The following is a 12279-nucleotide window of genomic DNA, read 5'->3' as shown; positions in this document are numbered from 1 at the left end:
ACTTGATATTAAAAGATGGAATGACCTGAAACTGTCCTGGTCAGCTCAAATGGCCATGGTTAAGATGAACATGTTGCCCAAATTTAACTTTTTATTTCAAATGTTACCAATAGAGATCCAGGAGAAAACGCTGAGAAAATGGCAATCAGTGATTAATAAATTTATCTGGAGTGGAAAAAGGCCAAGAGTTGCTTTTAAAATACTTCAAGATGTGAAGGAGAGAGGAGGTCAAGGTGTTCCTAATTAAAAATTATACAAAGATGCAGCAGCACTTACATGTATAGTGGACTGGATACGGGAACCACAATCAAGAGAACTGGTATTTGAAAGAAAAACCATAGGTAATAGCTTCCATGAAAGATTATGGCCAGCAGGAAAACAAAAACAAGAAGCAATATCAAATACCTGGATTAGTGGATTTCTGAACGTATGGTCAAGGTACATCAAAAGACTATCTCCAGCACCATCAACATTGAAATCGCCAATTGAAGCATACTTTGGCAAAGCTCAACAGAAAAGACTGACTTGTCTCCAGTACAAAGACTTAATATTAAAAACCTGCAAGTTTAAGGATATGCAAACAATAAAGAAAGGAGTAGAAATTCAATGGTTAGAGTACAACCAATTATTATCTAGATTTAAAGCAGATTTTCAGCAACCGTTAAATCCAGAGGCTCCAATACCAGAATTTGAAAACTTGGTAATTCAAGATAAGCCTCACTTGCAGGGTCAAATATATAAACTGTTATTAAGGTATGAGATGGAAATGGAACCAGTTAAGCCATGTATGATTAAATGGATGCAGAATATTGAGATAAATGTGACAATAGAACAATGGTAACTAGTATGGTCTAGAATCCCTAAGTATACTAATAGTCAAATACTTAAAGAAAATTGGTATAAATGTTTTACAGGTGGTACGTGACACCAAAAGTGATCACCAAAATTGCTAAAAATTGTGATAATAAATGCTAGAAACGTGGTGATAAAGTAGGTTCTTTTTTTCATATGTGGTGGAAATGTGAAAAAGTGTATAAGTTCTGGGCAAAAATACACACCATTATGCAGAAAATGTGGGGTCTTAGATTTCCTATGAAAGCTGAATCTATGCTACTAAGTATACCTCTGCAGTGCCTCCCTGCTCATACCCAAAGTTTATTCTTCTATGTGACGATGGCAGCAAGACTAGTACTGGCCAAGAAATGGAAAACGCAAAAACTACCTTCGATAGAAGACTGGTTGGACAAACTAGTGGACTTTGCTAAGATGGCCAAACTGACACTGATAGTTAATGGAAAAACAGAAGAGGCGTTTCAAGAACAATGGGGCCCTTATCTGAATTACTTAAGAAAATAAACTAAAAGGGGACATGAAACGGGGAATTAAGTGTATCAAATGAAGAGCATAACCTATCTTTCTCTGTATTAACAATGTATACTATTCGTTCTGTTTTATCTTTATCTTTATGAAAATAAAAAAATAGTGTTTCAAAAAAAAAAAAAAGAAACCCCAGGGTTTCACAAAGAGGCCTGGTATAAGGCCTTAAAGGTTAGAGCCAACACCGGGCAGCTTATCCAGAACTCAACTGACAAACAGTGCAGCTGCTGGAGAATGAGTCAAATATGGGATCTCCATGGCCTGATCTCCATGCAAACCAGGGAGGAAGAAAGTTTGGAGATTTTTATTTGATCCCATTCCTCCTCTGTGATCTTTACCACCACCACCCCTATAAGTTCCCATACAAATGCAGGCTGTATTATCCTTGTTGCTTAATGAATCAAGTCAGTGTATCCTACTTTGCCTCTATAGTAGCTCTATAGTCACTTCATCCAGCCTTGGGGAGGGGATGGGGGGGGGGAATTCTCTGCTTTAGTAATGTTCAGAAGGTTAAAAGGTTAGGTTCCAAGGCACTAGTCAAGTCTGTGGCTGCCAAAACAATCTTGGGGCACCCCTGAAGGTAAGCTAGTTTGTACTGGCCTGAGTTTGTATAGATGAAATCAATGCTTAGCAGATGCATGAGTTTTTATGTTTGCAGATCTGTAGGTACATACATACACATGGGTGATGTTTTTTGGTCTTGTGTCACTAAATTGAAAAAATGGAAGGGGTTCATTGTAGTGCAGCTGCATAGTGATACTAATTTCCTGCCTTTAAAAAAAAATTGCATGGTTTTCTTTTTGTGCTCTACTCTGAGGAGAAACTTTAGCTGGATTGTACTGACAGCTAATCCACAGATATTTGGCGGTGCGGATTTGGGCAGTGAGATTATACTCTCAATTGAAGCCAAAATTAGAAGCAGAAGTCCACTAAGGAGAGAAGGAGAATCCCTGGCCAGTTAAAAGAGGAACTCAGCTAAAAGGATTTCCTCAGACTCATCAGTGGGAAAGTGCTTCAGATTCCTCAGCAGTCAGTGGGTTACTGGTACTTTGAGAAGGGGAGAAAGCGGTGGCAGTAGCCAAGGGAGACCACCTTCAAGAAGCCAGGGGAGTTCAGTAGAATTCTAAAAGATAAGATAAAAGAAAAACAAATGTGCTTTTGGGCAAACCTGGCTCTGATTCTGCAGTCTAGTTGTGATTTTGGCAGGTTTTATGGGTTGCATTCTTCCTCCAAATGGATTGATCCTAAGTTATTGTTAATTTCAGCAGTATTTATTTATTTATATTTATATTTTTTGACTTCCACTTCCAGTCCAAGACGGCTCCTGGCAGTTTACAATACAAACATTGATAAAATAATAAATTCCCAGGTGGCATAACCCATCTGATTCCCTACCCCCCAGTCCAGTACCCCATAAGCACTGCCTGTCCATCTCGGGAGAGGTGTAATCTGTACAACAACACCCCTGAAATGTCACCAGTGCTACCAGTCCCTGCATTATAACCAGTGAAAACCAGATCCTCTGGACTGTATTCCATGGTGCCAGAAAACTTGGATCAGCACCTATGACTTATTCTGACCACTCTAACAGATATCCGTTTTTTTGTACATCAAACTCATGCAAGTTACCACTGGGAAGAAGTGCTCAGACATCTTGCCTGCAAGTCAACAAGTCATGTAGCCGAATGCCGGCCAAACAGAATGTTTTATTGTGTTTGAGTGAAACAGCATGTGAAAGACACCATTTCCATATCATAAATCCTCCTGTTTTGTTGTATATTTAACCTCACGCCATAGTTTCTTGGGAAACTGCAGCTGTACATTCTTGGCCTCTTGAACAGTGTCCCAGTTGCCATATGTTGTTTGCTGCTACATTAGCCCTCATCCTGATTCAGTGGAATATCTTCATGGCTTCTGCAATCTTTTTTTCATCTGTTGGTGGTTTTCTCGCGCTACCAGGCTGCAGGAACTTCTTGATTGTGGGGATGTTGCTTATTCTTACTTTATAAGTCTAGAGAGAGAGAGAGATGTTCAAAGAAGAAGCATTTTCTAGCAAGAAAAGATACCATTTCTTAGGAGTCATTTGTCTCTCATTGAAGCTGATTTACTTTATTCCACCCTATCTCAAGTGACTCAGGACAGATCACAACACAAGTAAAATCACATAAATAAAATTATGAAAATACAAAAATAAAAATCTAACTTATGGTTTAAAATGTCATACGATTAAAATACTAATATTGTCCATAGAAATGAGTCTATCGTATGGGAGGAAAGGGAGTCACAATAGCATAACCCTCACTGGTGGGTATATCCTGGTACAGGAAGAGAAGTCAGAGTGTTCAGAAGTCAGATCCCAACCACTGGCCTGGTGGAACAACTCCGTCTTGCTAGCCCTGTGGAACTGTCTGAGATCTATCAGGTCCCTGGCCCTTGTTGAGGCCAGTTTAATCTGCGGATCTGTGTGAACTGAAAAACTACCATCCCATTTCACATTAGGCATTTTTTGGTAAGGTGGATGAAAGGGCCGCTGAAGACCAGTTATTAAGCATACCTAGAGGAAGCTTCTGTCTTGGATCCATTCGAATCTGGCTTCTGGCCTGGTCATGGGGTGGACATGCCACTGGTTTTCCTGATGGATGATCTCTGATGACTGCTGGACCACGGCAGGTCATCACTGCACATGATGCTAAATTTCATGGCAGCATTAGACATAGATGACCTTGAGGTTTGGCACTGACTTGCCTATGTGACATGAGACAGCCCTGCAGTGGTTGATCTCCTTTCTCCAGGGTCATGGACAGATGGCTGTGCTTGGGGAGAACATATCATATCAATGTCAACTCCCTTGTGGAGATCCACAGGGTGCAGTTCTCTCCCCAACTTTATTGAGCATCATTATGTGCCCTTTTGCTGAGCTCGGCTGAGGGTTTGGGCTGGGATGTTCGGGCCCCTGGGACATCCGCCTGGCCTCGACCCTGGGCAGGGCTTTTTTGGCCCTGGCCTCAGCCTGGTGGAATGAGCTCCTGGAAGAGCTAAGGGCCCTGTTGGAGTTGTCAGCTTTCTACAGGGCCTGCAAGACGGAGCTCTCCCATCAGGCATTTGGTTGAGGCCAGGGCAACATCCAGGTGTTAGCATTTGAGGATCTCTAAATTGAGGTTAAATAGGATGCTCGCTCCCAGTGAGATAGTGATAGGGAGTTATTGACCCACATGCTGAACTGGGAGGAATTATCAGTATTTTCTGTTGTTCGCCATCTTGTTTATATTTTTGCATTAAGGGGTATTTTAGGGGATTTTACTGTGTTTTTATTGATCTCTGTAAACCGCTTTGAGACATTTGAAAGTAGCAGCATACAAATAAATAAACAAACAAATAAATACGCTGATGACACCCAGCTCTACCTCCTGATGGATATACATCCATATTCACCCCTGGAATAATTTGTCAGATGCCTGGGAGCAGTGGTGGGATGGATCAGTCAGAGTTGCTTGAAATGCAAGCCTGACAAAATTCAACCCTTCCTTTGGCTTTACATGAAGGTAGTTGAAATCTCCACTAACATGGAGCATTATTGATTTCAGCTCTGGTTGCTGTTTGGTCACCGGAAGCGCCTCAGCAGGATCCAGTGAACTTGGTCAAGAAAGGGCTTCTCCACATCTTTCACAACTTCTTAAGGGCTATTAAGGGCTTACCTTTAAAAGAGGGAATTTTGATAGAATGTCAGGCTTGAGCTCTTCTGCCATTAAAATGACTTCAAGCAACTGAACATCAGCTCTGCTGAACTTGTTTCCAACAAGGTAATCCTGACCGTGATCTTTGAGGACCTACAGAACAGGAAATATGTTAGAGGGCTCATGTTATGCTAGGAAATAACCATATATACAAAATAAAGGAGAAATTTATGGACCACTTAAAAAAATCCCAGTCCCTCTAATTGCAGCATTTCATGGTGAGGATCTGTAGGCGTGTTCCTGTGGGTTGACCTTTTGTGTGAGGTACTGTCTTTGTATCCTAGGTCCTTCCAGCCAACTTCCTCTAGGGGAAGGATAATTCTGCTGAGAGAGGCTGAATGAGTAAATAGAATATTGGAAAGATCCAGAGAATAATTTTCTCATAGAGGAAATTGCCTGTTGCATATCTATATGAGGCATGGCACTATGTCTGCCTTGTTCCAGTCAGCAAACATGCTGCTCAGACCCTATATAGAAACACACTATGACAAGTAAAAAAGTTTGTTATTAGTTTGGAGTGTGCTTTCAGTTTTATTCAGGAAATAATATGACTCAGTTATCAAAAGTTATCAGAAGAAAGGAATTCTGATGAGTTGTGGTGAGGATTTCAACTGGTGTTAATAAAGGGACATGTGAATTTTATGTATCTGATAAGCTGTACATATGAGACTTAAATCAGGGACCATGAAGAGTTGACACTATCAAACCCACTGGACCACAGAGTTATGGTGGTCAACTAAGCTGCTTCATACCTTTTCAAAGACTGGAAAGTATCTGGTGGTGGCCCTTTCGATGATCAGTGCAAAATGTTTTTCTTTTTCCTCTGCTGTCTTGATAGGATGATGCATGATCATTTCGCCCAAATCCATGATACTTTCAATGTACATATCGATTCTGAACAGAAAAGAGTACAGAAATAACATCAGATAGCTGGTGAGCATTGACTTACATTTTAAATAAACTGAATTCAAAGTACTAAAGTCAATTTCATTCACTGTGAAAGTATTCCTTCGCCTGCATAAAGTATACCAAATAGATGACAGATAAATAATACTTGGAATGTATTTCTTAGCACTCTTCAATGTTCAAAACCCTGGCCAAACAATATCTTCACATCACCTGGTCACATAGGTTATTATTATTAGTGCCATATTTGAGAGAAGGAGAAGACAGAGTGGATTCCCTAAGGCCATGTAATAAACTGACAGAAGACCTTTTCTCAGGTTGACATGCACCTAGCCAGAGATGGTTGGGGGCACCTGAAGCAAGGCCCCTATAGATATGTTGGAATACCCAAGATCTGTAGTGCGGATAATAGAACAAGGGGGGATGTCCTGCAGGAGGCATTGGAGGAGATGTATATTTAGCATATTTACAACAGGATCTTCTGAACATTTTTCAAATAATCTCCTCCGTGTCCTGATTGACTCATTTAGAGATTTCCTGCTCCTTGAGCATATTTCCTCCCCGCTTGCCTCCAGAAGAATGATTTCAGACATCAGTCAGAGAGTTAGGTCTCCCTTATTCTTTAGCTCTGTCACCTTTGCTAATTAAAACTCAGCCAACAAGATTAATATTTTATTCTCGCTATCTTCAGCGACACCCATTCCCAAATAAGAGTGCTGGGGGAAAAGTTGATCTACTCTGTTTGCTGAGGGAAAGCGTTTTTCTGTCTCGCCTGGCATGACTGGTGGAGATTAGTGGAGTTCACATTGCTCCACAGTGCCCTTTTCCTATCTCTGTCCCAGCTGATAGTGGCTGAAATCTGCTGAATCATGACTCGTCAGCCAGTCAATCTACAGACTAGAGACTTTGCCTGACAGTACAAACAGTCAGCAGAAAGAGGAATGTAGCAGTGAATGTAGGGAACGTTACGGTACATGGCATTCTCCTTGAGGTCTTTCCCACAGAGCTTGTATTTTGCTGCAATGTAGTTGAGGATTGCTCGGCTCTGCACCATTTTCATGCCATCGATCTCCACCATGGGCACTTGCTGGAACATCAGGGATCCATCTCGAGAACAGAAGAGGAGACACTAAGAGATCTGACAGCAGCAGGTTTCAGGAGCACATCTCTTCTTGGGAAATTAAGCCTCGCTCCTGCATTGTGCTTTTTATTGTTTTAAACTTTCTCTCCAGGGCAAACAACAAGAGATTGGATAAATAAACTAATTGAAATAAGGTTGGTTGGTCAGCTGCCTAAGACAGCTATTCAGCTAAAACTCAGTCCAGATCTCTCCTGGATAAGGACAACTAAATAAAACTCTGTAGAAAGTCCCACATAACTTAATAGTCTTAACCATGGTTACTATCCTGAAACTGCAGTAGGTTCAGTCAGCATGCTGCAGTTCCTACGTTAAGTTGGGTCTGCTCTGCATAGATGACCCTTAAGAGCTGCTCTATACCTGGCTGTTAGGAAATAAGGTTATGTCTAAGGCTCCAAATTTGAACTTTAATCATGTAATTCACATGTCAGCATCAGATTCTGGGAACCCAGTTTTTGAGCACAAGGTACCAGCGGCTTATTCAGATGGGGACTGTGGAGCACAGGACAAAAGGGCTTCAACTTTCCCCCTGCAACAGTTTCCTGACCTCAGACATCCCAAAAGGTACTCCACTGCTGCAATAAAAGGTGGCGGGGACTTACCCGAGCCGCACGTTGGTGGGGGAAGGGCAGGCAGGCGCGAGGAGAGCGACGCTTGCCACTCAGCTGGGGTGCGCGGCCAGCGAGAGCTGCGTGTGGGCGGGGCTCTGCCGGCTGTTTAGGATGCTGCCCGCCTGTTGTCTGCTTATTTTGCTGGCCAGAAGACAAGTGACCCACCCTCCCTCCCTGTTGGTTTGTTTTATATTGTTTGTTGTTGTTAGTCACAGCGGGTAGGCGCATGGGAATGAGCCAGTTTAGGGGAGCTGGTGTGCGATGGGCCTGCCCAATGGGGTTGGGGCCTCCTTAATGGGGTTGGTTGGTAACGAGCTAGGACCTATTCAGCGGAGTAGGTTTTCGCAACTCGTTCGTGACCAGATGACTCTGGGGGCAGCCAAGGAGGTTTGCACCCTTTGCCCCCCCAGATGGGTCATCTCCCTCTTAGGGAATCCAAAGAGGAGTTACATATTCCCAGCGGGGAATTTTGATGTGCTCTGGGGGGTTGTGGATTCCGGGGGCAGCCGGCTGGCTGCTTAGGCTAGGCTCATCCCCATGCTGCGCCAACCTCATGTCGTGAGTTATGTTAATAAACACTGTGGCCAGTTTTAAGCCAAAAATCTAGTGTGTTGCATATTCTTCGTGCCAGGAATGGCCTTTTACCAGCCAATGAGCAAAAAACCCTGTTCCTCTCCTTCAAAATTGAACCATTTTGTGACAGGGGACTGCACAGCAACTCTGCATTCAAAGCCATTTTTGATGTGGAACCATATCTACTGTTGTGCTCCCTGTAACGGAAATAACAGAAATGACATCCATTTGCCCCCCCCCCCCCGCAATCCGTGACAGAAAGGTGGGGGATTTGGAAACAGGGTGTGTGCCAGAAGATTCAAACAAAGACTAGTGATGTCAGTGGCAGAGTGATCAGGGCTCAGCTCTGGCCCTGCCCAGCTGCCTCCACCTCCACTGCCTGTCTCCCACACCTGGCCCCACACTCCTCCCAGAATCAGGTTGTTGCAGATTGTGTTTCCACATAATCTTAGGCAATCTGATTCTCAGAAATATTTTTACCTATAACAATTACAGTATAACTGAACCTAAACTAAAAATCTGGGGGGGGGGGGATGGTGCATAGCAAGAGCTAAGTTGAGGACCTTTGACCATAACTTTCAAAATGGCCCGTTATATTTGACAGGGGAGCTTTGGTATAATTCTGATGTCCAAGCATGATAATCTAAGATTACATCAATTCTGAATAGTATATAAGTATACATAGAACAAATTTGAATCTAGTGACATCTTTAAGACTGACAAAAATTTGGTATAAGCTTTCGTATTCAAGCACCCTACTTCAGATGCAGACATTCACCTATTTTACTCACCTTTCTTTAATTTTTCTAGGTCTTCTTTTGCTTTAATGAATTGTTCTTCATACTGGAATATAAAAGTACCAGAGACACAAGGAATTTCATGAATGACAGGGAATTCCAGTTCTCGTACTGCTGAGGATTCTGAATAAACTTGCAGCAGGTTCCTAATTTATTTCCTCTTTTATGTTCACTTTTAGAAATCTTGAGAGAGGATTATCATCAGGGTTATCACGCATGATGTTGGAGAGAAAGGCCCAACCAAAGATTAATTTTCAGCAGAGAGATACATCTAGTAGGGGGGATTTTTGACCAGGCTGTTATAGAATGTTCACTCCATTTGCCTCTTATTAGATGTATTAATTTCCTGAGAGGGAAATCAATAGACTTTATTGTTCCTCCCTATTATGATTTGGCATGGGAAAAGACTAGGCAAAAACAGTGATTAAACAAAAGATTGACTTAGAATGCCAAAAAGGTTTCTTATGCTTCCCTGACAATTCTGCTCCACTAAATGCCACATATATCCAAGCACCAGCTCAGTATTTTTTTTTGGAAGCTAAATATTATAGGAGAGCATTTATGCTAGCAAGCTGCTCGGCCTTACCCTTGCCAATCCTGGAGGGCCACTGCCCTCCCCAAACTGTATCCCCAAATCTCCAGGTATTTCCAGTCTGGAGCAGGCAATCCTATGCCCCCATCTCCCTTTGTAGTAGACAAAGGGAAGGATACTCAGAGTGCTGTCCTGTCTTTCTAGCTGTATTGCCCCTCTAAAGTCCTGGCGTACACCAGAATGAAGAGACATTGCTCAGTCTATTACCCCCAGCACAACAGTGACCCAGAGATGATGTATGGCTACCATGAGGACAATTGGGCAAGATACAGCATGTTCCTCATCACCAGATGTTTCATATTACTTTAAAGCCTTCTGAATCTGGAAGCTGAGGTATAATATGGTTTGCATTTCAACACAGTAGTAGTGCAACATAAAGGAGAACTATCTTCTGCCTTGACCCAGTGTGAAATGTAGAAACTATCACAGTTTTATCCTTTTCTTTCTATCAATAGTTCAGGGAAGCATATGTAGCCCCACAAATTTGATATCACAATAATTGTGAGACAGGTTAGGCTGAAATAGAATAACTGTTCTTTGGTTGCCAGTGAGACTCACAGCAATGTGGAGATCCCAGTTCCAGCTCACCGAGATGACCCTGAAGGTCCCTTCCAACTCTACAGTTCTCTTATTTCCATCAACCCTAAGTTTACACTGTCACCCTCCATTTGCACTGAGATCAGCCACGGCCTACAACATAGACTCCAGAATACAGTTAGTTATCCAAGCAACAGTTTTCTAAGCAAACAAAACCAACCTCAACCCCAGCAGCTGCCAATAACCACCGGATGCTCTCCATGCGGCCCCTTCCATCGAAGTAATGGAGTCTGGGCTTACTGGCCATAACTGTAAATTCTTGGGTTCCTGTTCAGATAAGAGGAGCTGAGATGTAAAAAAGACAATAGAGGTGAGGAACCTCACTGCAAGCAACACTGTGCAACATTTCTGGCATGTTTCTCCTTGCTGGTGCTAGCAAGAAATTATTGTTGTGGGGTTGTTGTTTTTTTAGATCATAGCTGTTCAGGACTCCCACTTAATGCACCATTCAATTCTGTAGGTAAAATGGGGGAAAGCTTGCAGCTGTGTAAACATGTGAGAACCAAAAAGGTTTGGGATGAAATTTGTTTTTTTTTAAAAATATACAAATATTTCAAAACCTAAAAAAATATTAGTTGGCACACAAAACATCTGGGTAAGTACACCAGTATTGCCAAATTGTTAGGACCTAGACCTAATGCGTTAATTATACAGATGCACACACATGTAAATAACATAGTTATACAATTTTCAACAGGGGGCTGAGAAAACCTATTTAGTCTGGTATGGCTAGTTCCGGTCCTGCGAAGTATGAATATCACCTGGCATATATCTTATTCTTCCCTTTGAGATTGGAGAATATTACTGTGTGCTTCTCTGGAGGAAGGTCCAAAATGAGAGGTCTCATGTGCCTGTTCAAGCATAACTCCATCCCCCTGAAATGTTCAGGAAGGAAGGGAGAGAGGGAAATATCTCCCCTGATCTCAGCTGAGACCTAGAGCTTGCCCCCTACCATTAATCTTCTCTCAAGGATGAGGTAAGCAACTATGGACTGCTGAATACAGTTCCTAATCTGGAGTACTTACCTCAGGAGTTCCTGGATAGGTAGAAGTTCTTCTATGGCAAAAAGCTGAATGGGTATGGCTCAGACTTATATAGCTCCAGATCTCTACCTTCTAAATGAGGGCAATAGATCAAGGAGGGAAGCTCTCCAGTTCAAACAGGAGGCGAGGGGGAAAGTCTAACTTTTACATGACTTTGTACTTATAGTAAAGCTGTCCTAATGATTAATCCATGAAGGGAAAGGCTTTCTTTTGCACATGACATTACACAACACAGTGCAGATATGGGGTAATGTTTCAGATAAGTTTATACATACTCCTGTATGAGGAAAGGCAGGATGAAAAAGTAAGAGCCTTGACTGACCAGCTGCTCCAAAAATTTTGATTGATTAGCATTAAAAGAGCATAAGGAGAAGCCAAAGAGAATTCAGTCTGATTTCAGCTCTAGCTGAGAAAAGTCAAGTCCTTACTGTTCCAGAATTCAGCTCGGGCTGAAATCAGTTTAATACAGACAGGAGAAATGGGGAATGTTGGCAAGGATAATTGGTTAGTTTGATGGAGACTACCATTCTGACAAACAAAATGTGATAAATTTCCCTACCCATTCAAATGGGGCAATAGTTCTGAAGAATGAAGAATTCCCTGGTCTTGTTGTGGCTACAATCTGCCTTTGGAGACATTAAATGTCAGTTAAGAACTCAAGATGAATGTTGGTGTTTCAAGAGAAGGGGTTTGGGTACTGGAAAGAGTGTTCCTGACTGAAAGAGTTAGAGAATAAAAGAAAGGATACTGAAGTATTTGTGGGAAACACTGGAACAAAACATAAAGATTTATGTTCTCAACATAAAGATTTATATCCCTGTGAACAGCATAAAAAACCCTAGTTAGCTTGAAACATAAGAACTAAAATCTGTGCATGTACTGATTTTACCTCAAAGATTTCAGGCCCTGAT

At 42.0% G+C, this 12279-nt stretch overlaps 1 protein-coding gene across 2 annotated transcripts; it reads right to left on the bottom strand.

The window, feature by feature from the left end:
- Positions 1 to 3063: 3063 nt before the first annotated feature.
- GSTA1 (glutathione S-transferase alpha 1) lies at positions 3064 to 11506 on the bottom strand. Of its 2 annotated transcripts, none has more exons than XM_077309103.1 (7): positions 11351 to 11506; positions 10486 to 10592; positions 9131 to 9182; positions 6992 to 7124; positions 5864 to 6005; positions 5073 to 5204; positions 3064 to 3388 (listed from the first exon to the last, which is right to left on the bottom strand). In XM_077309103.1, the coding sequence occupies exons 2-7, from the start codon at positions 10570 to 10572 to the stop codon at positions 3269 to 3271; spliced, it is 666 nt and encodes a 221-aa protein (XP_077165218.1). In that variant the 5' UTR covers positions 10573 to 10592; positions 11351 to 11506; the 3' UTR covers positions 3064 to 3268. The 2 variants fall into 2 exon arrangements, with proteins under 2 accessions (XP_077165218.1, XP_077165228.1); XM_077309113.1 differs by having other exon boundaries at positions 10486 to 10610; positions 11351 to 11489.
- Positions 11507 to 12279: the final 773 nt, after the last annotated feature.

The sequence above is a fragment of the Paroedura picta genome, chromosome 1 (genome assembly GCF_049243985.1).
Source record: "Paroedura picta isolate Pp20150507F chromosome 1, Ppicta_v3.0, whole genome shotgun sequence".
Taxonomy (NCBI): Eukaryota; Metazoa; Chordata; class Lepidosauria; order Squamata; family Gekkonidae; genus Paroedura; species Paroedura picta.
This window is presented reverse-complemented; position numbering and strand designations above follow the sequence as displayed.